At 39.0% G+C, this 14,284-nt stretch overlaps 1 protein-coding gene across 1 annotated transcript; it reads right to left on the bottom strand.

Annotated features, from left to right (window-relative positions):
* Positions 1 to 9,608: 9,608 nt before the first annotated feature.
* Positions 9,609 to 12,707, bottom strand: LOC111243920 (uncharacterized). Its single transcript, XM_086979358.1, has 4 exons — positions 12,543 to 12,707; positions 11,103 to 11,453; positions 10,475 to 10,793; positions 9,609 to 9,950 (listed from the first exon to the last, which is right to left on the bottom strand). Exons 2-4 carry the CDS (start codon positions 11,299 to 11,301, stop codon positions 9,749 to 9,751), a joined length of 720 nt encoding a protein of 239 aa, XP_086835484.1. The 5' UTR covers positions 11,302 to 11,453; positions 12,543 to 12,707; the 3' UTR covers positions 9,609 to 9,748.
* Positions 12,708 to 14,284: the final 1,577 nt, after the last annotated feature.

Below are 14,284 nucleotides of genomic sequence, written 5' to 3'. Positions count from 1 at the left end.
CATTTATTGATGAATCTGGTAAGTTTGCTCGTTTCGGTGGCAAGCATATGCTACTCACGGAGGTTTATCCAGTGTCACTCCTCTCTAGTCGGAGCTTTGTGCCGTTCAAAAGAGATGCCTCTGATTACGGCTAAGTGATCCCCGGCAGCGAGGGCCTGAGAGGAGGGTACCCGAAAACCCATTAGGGTGGAAAATCCCGAGAAATTCTTCGAAGGCTCAAATTAACCTAAGCCATATAAATATATCCGTATATGTGTGGTTGTGACCTGCAGTCTAAAGCGCTCCTAAGTCATATAAAGGCATGCGGAGTTATCCGGCACTTAGCAATATATGGCGACTGTACTAATTCTCGTATATAGATATAATATGTAATATTCTACTGGCACTTTTCACAAAATAACTGACATGTCTACCTCACTCATATCTACTTTAATTAGCAATGATATACATAAAAGTGATATGAAAATATTTGGTAAGGACAGAAAACGAAAATGCTTCCATGGTATGGATGACGTTTTGTCTCTCTTGGTTTTATGTCACACAGTGAATTTACCGTGCCTAAAATCATAGATGTTTGGTTATGACACCGTCTCACGATGTCCAGGATGTTCCGCGATGCATAAATTTGCATAACGTACATTGCGTTCAGGTCCGTAATGTCATACAATATCTCATGTCGCAGCTACCGTGTATAGGTTTCTCAGATGCTTATTTTAAGTAATATTTGTTGTTGCCTAGCGTCGTCTGCTATCGTGTCGGCTGCTATTCTTGGTGCTTCCGGTTTCCTCACTACTACCTGAAAAGCTTTTAGCGAAAAATCACGAGAGACAATAGTCACAATTAAAAGGGCTGGCGTTGTGCAGCAGGGGGTGTAGGACACAGTTAAGACTGAGCTATACTTTCTCCTGATTGCCATTAAACACAAATACCATCAAAGTCGATTCAGGACCTTTTAGCTGCTGTTGCTTCCGTTAATAAACAAAAGTTATGATGTTCATATGGTACGCCAGCTGGTAAATTGCAGAACACAAATTGGATTTGTCAGCATGTCTCTTTTGGAATGGTTTCATCGTCACTATCATGACTTTACATTGAGCAATATAAATGGAATTACCTTTTTAACAACAAACTGCATCGTCAATGTACAACAGGGAAATTATTGTAGTTTTGCCTAAATTTTTGATCAAAAATTAAAACACGTCGGCTTCACACGTTTACACTCGAGGTTACCAATTGCCTTAATAGTTGAGGCTCATAAGGAATTACTTTTTACGTTGTAATTCCATTATAATTTTATAGGTGTACTAGTTGGATACAACAGTACTGTGAACTCATGTTCGAATACTAAACATTTAAAAGTTATGTATATATATATATATATATATATATATATATATATATATATATATAGAAATTGTTCGTTTTCGACTCTCTATATCAGTGACTTTGTGTGCCTATAGCAGCGAATTATAAGTGAATTATATTAACTTTTAGCAGTCAAAAATTTCAAGCGATAGAAAGCCTTTTACAGCCTTTTATATACCGATAAAATTGTAACATTCGAATTACTATTTGTCGCAGAGGCTAAAAGCATGTGATATTTCTCAGACGTTTTAGCCTATGCGTCCTGAAGGACCAAGAGTAATGCGATGCCACTTCGCTGGGTGGCCTATTGCCGGAAAATAGATATCTCTGAGAATTAGTGACTTGAAGTTATATTGGCAAGTGTCAACAAATACTCTCTTTTTTTTTAAGTTACGTGTGTAGAAAAAATACATTGAGCTTCGACCCAGGTTGGAATCACTTCGTCACAGTCAAATGTCTTGTGGTAAAGGCTTCGAACGATTTACAGACTTCGCTGGATTAGTGTAGGTTAGAAATTTTATAATAACTCTTCATATCTTCCTTCATATCAACTTACCGCAGTTGAATGAGACCCAGAAAAAAGCATAACAAAAATTTATAATCAACATCAGCGACATCCTAATCTATATGTCTGCGGCTACCGCACGGACCAGTATCAGTAACAATATGTAATAAAGTTTGAAGATTGGAGAAAAAGCTAATAAAGAACTGAAGCTTGAAAATCTCTAAAAGACGAACTTTTTTCATCAAAAATTTTCTTATTGGCGTGCAAGCGAATGAATTCTATATATGTAAGGTAAAAGATGAAGTTTTATATAGAAAATTGCCGCTTATATTTTACTTTTTCTGAGACGTCCATAAGTTTTGTAATTAATATCATGTATCACAATGGTATGACATTCGTTTAATCTGCGCTTTTGCAAAACACGCAATTGAATTTTAGTTCTAGGTAAGAGATCGTTACGAGCGTATCATCTGCTGTTGTGGATTGGTTTTTAAGCGATCTAGCTTAGTCAAACGTACTTCAAATATTATTTACTTTTCTACGCATGTACTTGTTTTTTGGCAAGTAAGTAGAAAACTTTCCCTTTTGGGGTCCTAACCTTTCGCTGTAGGTCGCGAGCTGGACTTAGGGTCACGTATTTTCTTCAACAAGTTCTTCGAATAGTTTGTCCGTGACCTTTATGTGCATTTAGGCGCACAACGTCGATAGCATATTCCCAACAATTACAATTAGCGATGTAACATTTTTCTACGTATGGGAAACGGTCGAAACGGAGGCTTTAGATATAATACGTGTCGACCATAGTTAAAAAATGGGTTTGCCTACCTTAGAACGGCACATCCGAACGCATATCGAGCCTTTATAGTGGCGCCACTGTTGCATCAATAGTTGGATATTCCTAAGATAATAACGTAATGTTAATTAACGTAATCGTGTAATTAACATCGTGTACACCTGCATATACGTGCTGATGGCATGCACCAGCACACAAAAGACAACCAGCGTTATATATGCCCTATGAAAAAATACCTAGAGTCAGTACTGATCATACTCATTCGTTAGTACATGCAAAACGCGACTGCAATATCATCATTACTCAAACAGTAACAGAGAATGAATTCAGCTATTTATTTTGAGCTACGAATACAAAGGACCAATTGGGCATATTTCCTCAGTAAAATGCCTTTTAACGTCTGTATTTACAAATAAGAGCGTCCGTTAATATAAGTAGCTTTGTAAATGTTACACACAACATAATACCGCCATTGTTTTGTCCTAGTTACAATACGTAAGATAAAAAAATAAGGGTCAGACAGGTACTTATTCACCCTGATCAAATATAACTATACCGAAATGACAGATTTCGCGCCATCGTATTTTTCTATAATATGTCCTCTAACATCGTCGATGCAGTGGTATCTGTATAAATGAAAACAATTAATACATGGCCACCCTATGTGCGATGCACTGCTAATGATTATATATTAAAGTTACGACGTATTTAGCAAATCTCTCGTCTAAAACGCATTGACATGAATAGATTCACCTCGTGACGAGGTAGACGCGCTGTGGATAAACAAAACATATAATAAGCGAGAGCCTTCGAAAGCGTTCCAGTCCGACTTTGTCTTCCGATAGATATATATATAGGAGTATATATATATATATATATATATATATATATATATATATATATATATATATATATATATACTCCCCTCTCCAATACGTAAAAGGGCACAGTCTATCCTGATTGAGCTCTACTGGCCGGTGGGGTGTTGGGGGTACACGTGAAACATCCATTTTCGATTTATCTTGCGAAGCCCGATTCTGGTTAGGCCCTAAACGGAAGCGAATTTTTCGACGCTATCCCTAAGAGGGTGATTCGAAAGGTTTGTCCACATAGTCCATGTAGTCGAAAGCGTCAAAAAAAAGCAAACTTATCTACGACAGTTGACTCAGAGCAGCTGCATCTCAGGACGCATTTCTCCTTCTGCACATTATTAAAATCGCGCACCGTTGAGTTCCAGCGCATCACTCTCTGCAAACGGTCTCTCGCTTGCACAACTTCAAGCGCTGTGCTTACCTGAGCTAAGCAGGCCACATTCAAGTATACTGTCGTCTCCCTGTACATGAAATATTCATAGGTGAGGCTCAGGCCAAGCATAGGTTTCTGTGGAGTAGAGAGCTACGAGCCTTTCATGACAAGGCCGCTGTTGTCGAAATCGACCGCTAATATCCAAAGCCAAGTTTATGTCAAGCGCATTCAAGTATTGATATTTCAGATGGGCAGATATGCTTGTTTTCATAATAAATTACAACGCTAATTATTAACAATGTTATCGTTGCTTATTGAAAATCACAAGAATTCTATTTTTTCCCTATTCCATCCTAATCTATTTACAGTGCCCACTTACGAAATGCTAGAACTTCGTTTCGACTACTACACCAAGTTGAAATTACCCTCTAATTTTTTTTAAAGAGAGGGTGCTAAGTGTTTATTGAGCCCACTATTAATTACCGACCTAGTTGAACAAACAGGTTGTTTACCTCTGCGTAAATGGTAAGCCACGCGTGGCACAAATAGCGTAAGATGTATGTGTAGGTAACTGAGAGTCAGTACTTCGGAAAGGCCCGATAAACAAAAATGTTCTGGCAGCGTCTAACACGATAAACAACTCTAATCAATAAAAATTAGTAGAATAGCAATATACTGATTTTTGATTTCGTTGCTTACGCATATAGCTTTCTTTTACTGCAGTGTATTTCGGCACGATACTGCGTAAACAGTAGCAGCTGTCAGAATCTCTCCGATCACAACTTTTGTAGGGACTGTACCTCTCTGCTCGTTTACGCTTCTGTCGTTTTGTTGACGCCTCACCGCATAACAATAGGATATCTTGATCGCACTCGCAAAGGCAATCGAACAACCTCCATTTCCTCTATTGCAATGAAGAGTCCTATATATGGGAGCGCTGTTAACGCTCTGTTACGGCGTAACAATGGCAGAAAGTGACGCTCAAGAGGCTTCAGATAGTTTTGAGTAGAACAGTTAGTGGTAGGGAAAAGAAACACTGTTTAGTGAATACATCGACAGCTAGCTGGAGATCCTTGGAAGTGTGCGCAGGAAAAATATGAATCATAGTTATAGCGCTAAAGGTAACTTGGGTACAGGTACTTTCGTATTCCGCAAATTTTAATATCTAGCAAGTCTATACACCGGTAAATGCAGAATATTATGGCGCAGCTGAACACGGATAATCTTCTGATTAACATCTTCATTACAGAAAGAATTCCAATCAGGTAGAATCGCTAGCTAACTGTTAGGTAATTGTCGTTTTCAAATAGAACGCCGCATCATTTGCCAGATATCTTTAATTATAGAGTACCTGGAAGCACCAAAGGAGTGCATGAAGAACGTAACGCTTGTATCTACAAAATGATACTGCCTCAAGGTAGACTAAAGCATTCATTCTAAAAATCTTCGCACAGAGTCTCACTTAGCGCGACACGATTTCATACTCCAAACGTAAGTATATAAATCAGCTGGTTTTTAGCTTTCGTTTTTTTGTCTTTACCCTGTGCGGTACAAATCCAAACTATGAGGAAAAAAGTTGAAAAAAAATTGGACGGAGGGGTCATAGAGCGGGGCTTCATTAAATCATGATGCCAAATGTAGCGCCAACGTTTTATCATTTAAAATTTGCATAGGGGAAAAATTTGCGGTTACGAAATTTATGGGAAATCGAAAGGTAGTTGCTCTAAAGTATGCTGAATGATTAGCAGAAGGCAAGATTCTGTTTAGAACGAGCACGGGCCCTGAGACTTATCTTTTCAGGACTTAAGCGTATTATTGAGGGGCAAAAAAGATCATGAATAATGGAAGAGACTACGCAACTGGTAACATTGTTTTTAGTAAGAGTGGAAAAACGACAAATCAACTATACAACATGGCCTTCATATTCACCAGAATTTGGTAAACTACTATTTAGGCTCAAACGCTACTTATCAACAGCTGGCAAACTAGCTTAAACGATACGGTGCGCCACATTGTACCCGAAATACGTGCTGTCTCCGTAGAGCAAAAAACTATGGAATCGACTGATCGCACGAAAAAGTCGACCTGTTTCCTCTTTAGCATTGCGGTACATCAGAACGGAAGCCTTTCTTTTCGTACTCCCCACTCTCATTTTTGCGTCCTAACCAGCGTATCCAATACACAGCGGTAGTACGAATAAATATAACTGCATGTAGAAAATTGTCAGGTTAATCTCATAAGAGATATTCGCTTTCCAGCCGGAAATTTGATGGCCATGGTTCCCTTACGAGACGTGCTGATTGCCTGTGCTCGCAAAGCCCCAAGAGGATTTAGTTATACGAAGGGGTGCCTATATCAACAATAGTGAGAACTGCAAAGCAGAAAAAGGACAATTCAAATTTGTTTCCCTTTAGTTTTTCATGAGTGACGTTTAAAACGGCATCTTTTTGTAACGGAAAAGTTCAGATGAAAATTTGAACGAAGCGTAGGGAACCATTTTGTTCGAGCGAGGACACTCCGGAAATCAGCTCTTTCCATAAGTAAGTGAGAACTACATGTGTATGTATAGGGTTAGGTATCGAAAAAATTACCGTCATCCACACAACCGAATCAGATCAATGAAGTTGCTAATCAGCCTTTAACGAATTTCAGATTAGTTTCTACTTGTTGCCTGACAGGTCTCTCTCGACCTAACTCTCCATTTAGCGGTACTACGGGCTGAAAAAGTTGTTACTCGATCATTTTTCTCTCTGACTTGTCGTTCGTAGCGGCTAGCTATAATTTAATATTATCATGCCGAGACGCCGACATCTGAGACGTTCATAATGGCCCTCTATATATAGACAGAGGGTTGTGCCAAACGAATACGACGGTTGGTAAAATTATTTTAGAATACTGCAGAATCGCTGGGGAAGCTAAAACACTGGTATCAGCTGTGGTTCTTACATATTAATAGAATGCTTATGAAGCCTTTTTAAATGATGTAGTAAAGATGTGACACGATGGAGTAAGGGCTTAATCTAAGCGGCACCAAGAAACCCCTAGGGAAAAGATTTAACCGAATGCCTTATAACATTCTAAGAGCTTCACTCTCGAGTATCTATGCAGGCGACGAGTCAAGCAGAGCTGAAGCCTTTAGCTTTCCCTCATAAACAACATCGGCGATATTTTTTTACGCTCTCCGAAAGATAATCGTTAATTAAAAGTGAAAAATTTGCTAGGGCATTGATGCCCTCAGGAACTGGCAGACCTGAGCAAAAGGAATAAAAACCAAAGTGTATAGTTGCTTTTTACGCGCCGATACCGTGCAGAAGCTACGCCATGGGCTGTGGTAAAAAATCTCTGACGAGTTAACTTGGATCGTAGATTAACAAAATAAACTGTATACAACAAAATACCTGCTCGTTACAGTCTCCACACGAAACAATTCTATTCCTATATCTGATAACGTTACACATACAAATATCAGAGAGTCACGTAAGTTTCTATCATGTTCTGCATGCCCAGAACTTGTTTATGAGCTAAAAGCTTTTTAACTGCTCTATATAGGTACGTTTTCAACATAATTCCGGATCATAAACTTGGCGCCATTATATGTACTTAATATAATATAATAATAACCGAATTGAAGCACGAAGACCTGATGATTTTCGAAGTCAACATTATCGATATTCAATCAATTAAACAATATGTGAAGGATGAAAAGTCGTAACTGGATATGTGAACTCCAAACGTAAAAACAGATAGTAAAATAACAAATATAATTACAAGCGAGCTTAAAACGTCTATAGAAATTAATTGAAAATAAAAACCTAGAAAAAAAAAGGTATGATGAAAAAATGATAATACGTAAAGGGAAAAGACGAACAATGATTGGTAAAAGCATTGGGTAACATACCTTTCTATTTTTCTAACTAAATTTAGTCGTTTGTCGAAAACTAGGCTTTTACCGATCCTCGATCGATTTGACCTGTTCATTCGACGAGTGTTATTACGTTTATTTTTTAAGCACGCTTTTTACTTTGTAAAATGCCGCCAGCGCGTCCATTTACAAATTCAGACCAAAAGTAAATCAATAATAAAAGTGTATATCAAAAGCTTTCCATGTGCTCAAATTGACATGTTGAAACAAAATTTAAAAGCAACAAATAATAAGAGACTAGTAAAAGTGTGTACATCTAAAACATGCACACAAGATACAGTCGATATTGATAGTACATTTCCTATCTGATGGTTAGGAGGAGGGTGAGACGCTATAAATAAGTACTTTTCTGGAAAATACGATACGAATAATATGAAGACTAAGCTTTTGAAGGTCACCAACATTTTGGAAGACCTGGGTGTGGCGTAGCTGCAAACAATTTTCTGGAAACAGTACCAGACCTTCTAAAACCTTCGAAGGCTCATAGCAGACGTTCCCTAGGCCCCAATAGCGAAAATAGCTCCCTGTACGATTTTGTCAAATGACTTTTCAGATACATTCACATTCGACTAGATCTATTCTTTGGTTTTCAATTCTGTGTGTATCCTCCTCTGCTGTCGGCGAGCTTTTATATATTAAACATTTTTTACGACAAAATGTATACATCGAAACTTCTTTTTAACATGATCGGTCATGGACGTCGTGCGGGAGGTTTGTAGCTGTTGAGAAATGGAGAGGTTTTAGCAAGAGTACGTAAAAGGAGGAACAAAGAAAATCCGCTTAATTGCCAGGAAAGCTCTGTTTAGATTCTACTTCTCAAATAATTGCCATTCGGCCTCCCTCATATTATATAGATATACGCATACCTTTTATTATTTTTTTTAGAATTATCATTTTTTGGAAGGCATCCGCGGCAATGTTTGTCCAGAGGCATCTCTATAGAAGCCCTAGTTATATTCCACTGAGCTACTTGACTGGATCAAAGCAAGGGAAATCCCGTAATCTGCTAGGTTTTTATATGAACCGATATCGCATCTCGTTTGAGCATATCGCGGTAGAAACTGTTGATAGTGACGCATGACAGATCGATGATTGAATAGATTGATCTAATAACTGCAATATCGGTAGCTACATATGGGTGCTCCCTTAATAGATTGAACTCTGGAATTTTATGCTGTATGGCAAACTTTGAACTTTTGTGATACCCTTTGTGATCATTTGGTATAAGGACAATTGCGTTATCAAGTGGGGACCTAAATACGGAGACAATCTGATAAGCTGCTGCCCGAAGGACCACGTCTGGGTGTTTCTTGATCGCGGGAATTTACCGCAGCCCTGTGTCTTAAATGATCTTATAGCCATTTCAAAATTCAGCTCAGATCAAAATTCAATTTATTAAAATTACGTTGGAATTAATTGAGATCTATTATTTCTAGATTGAATAAGGACGCTGTCCCAAAGAGTCGTGTATTGGAAGCGGAAACTATCTAAAGGTACAATAGTTAGAACGTAGTCGGTATGATGATATGAAATTGTGACTAATAAAGGAGCTTATGTAGAATTAATAATCTCCGGAAAGATACAGTTGAAAAATGCAATCTAAGTCGAACTTCGTTACATTTGCGGGGGCCTTATCTGAGTAGGCCCAGACTACGCGATGACCCTCCCCTAAAAGGTGACCATTATATCTAAGTCTGTTACTTGATGGCAAAATGTAAATATGCTAACGCTAAATATTTACCGTAAAGTTTGTATTGCCACATGAATGAATGGTCCAGTTTAGCTAAAATACGAAGCGGAAACAAAACAGGTTTATTTTACCCCTAACTTCTAGCATTACCTTGGAATCAAAGGATACTTCCGTTGTGTCTTTTCACCTTTCTCGAATTTGTTATCCTGTGAGGTGCCTGAAAATGTTTCAAACTTCGAAACGGGCTATAAGACGATCTAGCATTTTCTCGGGTAATCCAGTGACCCAGACGCTACAGCGGGGCCCGAATTCGCTAACGATAGATGTAGGGAGACAAACTGGGCAACCGTTCCTATCCACTTCTTTACTTCTGTATAACGAGCAGCACTCGTGTGGAATCTCAGGACAGGTGTAGAAGTCGCAGAATTTCCTGCAATTATATGCAACACATAGAATGGTTTTTAGGCTAAGGTAGTGCTCCACAATAGGCAAATGGGTTTCGAAAGCTTCATCCGTATTATACGTTGAGTTCGACGCCGCAGACCTGCTACGTTCCGCCCGAATGTTGGAATACCTAATTATTAAGTAACTCAGCTCTGATCCATAGAACTGAACAAAGCTTCTCTTTGACTTCTTACAAAAACTTGCACATTTATACAGGAGCAGTTTGTTACAGCAAGCTGACATATATTGGCTAACTATAGATGCACCAAAAGGGAATCGTTGTGAAAAAGCCGCAGCTATTACTGGATTCTACATTACAAACTACGGAAAAACATTGTTCAGCGTCTAAAAGGCTTAGAGGCGGCCAGCAGTGTCATTTAACATTTCATTAGAAACCACCACTAGACTACCGCTTGTCGCATTCGTCATTGTTTCTTAATTTACATACTTGAAATACAAAATTGACAAGTATAATAGAATGTAACTAGTAAGTTATGAAGCTTGCATTACAATAAATAGTGGCTGTCTGCCCAGAAAGAGGGTCGGTGCAGTTCTTTCTTGGCGCGTACTAATCGTCCGTACTCGCAAAGCTTCTCGCGGAGTGCTCGACTGGTCGCTTCGGATCCGAGACAAGACCTGCAATTACACGGAGCCGCCTTGCCAAGAAGAGCATACTGCATGCATTTATCGCTCAGCTTGGCTTGATCCATGAGTCCTAGGACAACCAGGTAGCGTTGAAACCAATTCGATTCTGAAAACGATTGGGTTTTGTGCGTCGTTTCAAATAGACACGAGACATGGTGGCCTCTCAAGTCGGCTGAAAAAATAGCTGTTAATAGATAGGATACTATTTGTTAGTGACCGGCCTTCCTTACCGTATAACGTTTGCACGAAGTACTACATCATTCTGTAACAACACAGTGTAGAAGAATAAGAACCAAGTTTATTATATAATTGAAAACCTTAACAATAATAGGTCGTTACAGATATATTGCATCATTATTGTGGCTTTGCATTATCCGTATAGTTGTTCTCAAAATATGTAAATTTGTCCCCATAAATTAGTCCACAGAAATTGAATGTATTAGTAGATTTATGTTACATTCATCAACCTTAATTAGAAACGATATTCGCTTACAGTTGTCGGTTGGTAAACAGGTAGGACACCCGGCCTGCATCGGCAGTTTTGACCCTACGGGGTCGCAACACGTCGATGGGAGGCGAAAACGGCACCTCGGATTGCATATTGCTCTCCACATCCAGTTTTTAGCTTGGACCTTCGTCCTGTCGATTGCGTCTGCGTACACACGGGCCCTGGCTCTTCGGAAAGTGCACATTCTCGTCACGAAGTCAGGCTGTGCTTCTAAACATGCAGAACAGTCGCATTCAGCGACACTGTTACGTTCTGCATATTGGAAGCAGTCGTAGCTGATATTCTGGGCGAGATATACCTCGTATGCGGCAACCAACAGTTTTTCGCGTTCTAAAACTAGTGCAGAGATAGTGAGCATTTTTTAGAAAGGAACGGGAATTTGAATTTGAATGTAATAGAAAAACACGATCACAAGTAGTATTTTCAAAAGATTTCAATAGATAGCGTAGATGCGTCCGTTGGAAAGGAGAAAGAAATTAATAAGATTGTGCTAACTCACAACACAGTTGTGTGCTTCATTATTGGCTTTGTTATGGTACAGTGGTATAGTGTTTGCCTATGTAACCTTAAAACAGGTCAGGTGGCCTAGGTCTAAAATTTGGCGCAGGAACATTTGGGCTGAAAAGACAGTATTAAACAAAGACACCAGAAGTACCATAGAACTTGAAATATTTAGCGGCAAGAAGCGCCGGCATTACTCATTACCTTGCCAAAGAATGTCGACATTTTCTGTTTCCCAAGCATCTTACACTCTTAATCTACCAAAAAAACAACAACTCGATGAAACGTTGAGGGTTCAACGACCCATTACCGCAAAAGTTTAAAAAAATGGGAAAAATTTGCACACCTGGGTTCAAGGAATACGACGATCCCAAACGAACTAGATATTTCAGGAAGTCAGAAAAGGGCTTAAGGAATTGTATGGGTTACTCCAAATGGCACAAAAAGAACTGAAGTGACTGAATTGAGATTTTTCATTTTCCGCACCGATTTAAAACAAACACAGTATATATTTCTATTAGAAATTAGGGGTTGGTATTCGGTAATATGTAACTGCTCATCAAATACGGACAAACATACCATACGCTACAACCAACAAGAGTTTTCTTTCCAGCCAAAACGGCTATAATGATCATAAAGTACAGGTAATTTTAATAGTTTTAACAAAGTTTGCTTCTAGTACACAATGAGTAAATACCTGGATCATGCGATTGTTTAACGGCTAGCGCTGCATACGATACAAACAAAGCAACAGTTGCTTTGTTGCTGAATAGAACCATCTTGGAGCAGCCAAAGGTAAAGCAATCTGTCACAAGCAAATGGAGACTTCTCAAAAAAGTCCAGGGTGGAAAGACCCTCCTAAGAGGCTAGCTGCCCAGCCGCCAAGCATTACAGGTTCGAGAAACAGGCTTCATTTTGTCAAACCTTTTGTGGACACGCACGCGCCTACAAACGACGTCCGGACACATACGAGCCGCTCATTATCGAGACGGTGTCGATCCTCGAGTGCGCCCCGTTTCCACAATGCCCGCTGTTCAATGCCGCGAAGATAGGGCGAGTCCGTGACGTAAGAAAAGCAAAGTGCACACGTCTCTTCTTAAAGGGACAGGGCCATTTGTTCTGATATCAATTCTCGGCTAAATAACCTCGAACCTTCATCCTGCGTCGATGTTATACTTGTTTCTATTGTTTGAATTGTTCACATCTTTCCATGTATTGTAGAATTACTTATAGTACTACGGGCGCATGCAAACGCTGTTTGAGTCAGCGCTTAACCGTAGTAACGGACGTAAAACTCGAAAATATTTATAGGTGCCAAAAACTGGCCCATAACGAGGGTTCATCAGTCACATTTTAGCCTGGCTATCGTCACCTGTCGATCATTCCAGGTTATTTGCTTACAGCAACTGAAAGTGCCAAGGGAAAACGTATTCAGCTAGTTCTCTAAATGCCAACTAAAAATGCGGTGCCTAATACTTGATCAAAGAGGGCACATGGCTATAGTGAAGACAAATTACTTTCAACGGAAACCTAACTAGAAGACGAATAGCTTATATATATATATGTATCTATTAACTGTAGAGAACACGTGGCGACCTAAGCTCGAACCCGTTCGTTTCTTGCTGGCAACCGGTCGTCTGTTATCATAATGCGTAACGGCAGTTCTGGATGTAAAGGGCGAAACATTTATATATTTCTATAATCGTAACATTAAATAAATTATGTAACAAATCACCAAAAACGGAGAGACGCTACGGCCGCTTACTCGTATATCAAAATATTCTGTTGACGTTCTCTATCTCATCTGACTTTCAAGACCTAAATAGCTTTAATGCCCATATGGACTATCAGCAGATGTTTCACATACTGACCCTAACCTAGCTATTACCTCGAAAACTGCAAGTCAATGTTTTCGCGCGGTTTCTGCTCGACATTTCTATGTAGAGTATTGTTTGTGTGTATATTTTCGGTACGACTCGTAGCCCGTAGATGATATGTTCACGGTTCGGTCCTATAGAGCCTTTCGGACAATGAATGATAGGAGCTGATTATTGAATTTCACATTTAGCGTACAACGTAGCCTGTCGAAAGTTTACTCTGTAAATTTCAATTCTGCCTATGTTTTCTTCATCTTTCAATGATGTGTTTTCTACTTTAGTTACCTAGTTGAAGTGACATTATTGAACCAAGAACCTGTAAAAACTCCGCTAATATATTTTTTTCTATCAATTAAACTTAACGCACAGTTCTATAGAGATTTCCTCCCTCTGGATATACGTATAACAAAGGATGGGGCGAAATTTTATTATCAGTTTAAATAAAAACTTTTTGATAGCTAAAGCGTGTTCTCCACGTGTGTTAAGTTAGGGGGAAGTGCACAAATTGTTGCATTTATTAGCAAATACGCATCCAAATTTTATTTCTACAAATCCATAAAAATATGCTATAATGCCAAAATGCCAGTATATCTAAAACGCATTAGCTGTAACAATGACCACTGGGGTCATTCAATTGAATAAAGAATACCCCCTACTAAACGCACTGTGACTTGCCTATCTCCCGACTCCTTAACAAATGTAAAGTTAACATTTTACAATTGTAAAAAAGCAAAAAACTCTGCTTGGAATCATCGAACAACTTTTAACCAGCTTACTTATGCATACTGC

This window comes from Varroa destructor, unplaced genomic scaffold (assembly GCF_002443255.2).
Source record: "Varroa destructor unplaced genomic scaffold, Vdes_3.0 BEIS01000002.1, whole genome shotgun sequence".
Lineage (NCBI taxonomy): Eukaryota > Metazoa > Arthropoda > Arachnida > Mesostigmata > Varroidae > Varroa > Varroa destructor.
This window is presented reverse-complemented; position numbering and strand designations above follow the sequence as displayed.

What these genes read in the sequence shown, in the direction of transcription:
- LOC111243920 (XM_086979358.1), bottom strand. Translation starts at nt 11,301, where the DNA reads ATGTGCACTTTCCGAAGAGCCAGGGCCCGTGTGTACGCAGACGCAATC. An exon ending in CTGTTTACCAACCGACAACT is followed by an intron (nt 10,794 to 11,102) that starts GTAAGCGAATAT and finishes ATCTATTAACAG; the next exon opens with CTATTTTTTCAGCCGACTTG. An exon ending in GCAGACAGCCACTATTTATT is followed by an intron (nt 9,951 to 10,474) that starts GTAATGCAAGCT and finishes ATATAATTGCAG; the next exon opens with GAAATTCTGCGACTTCTACA.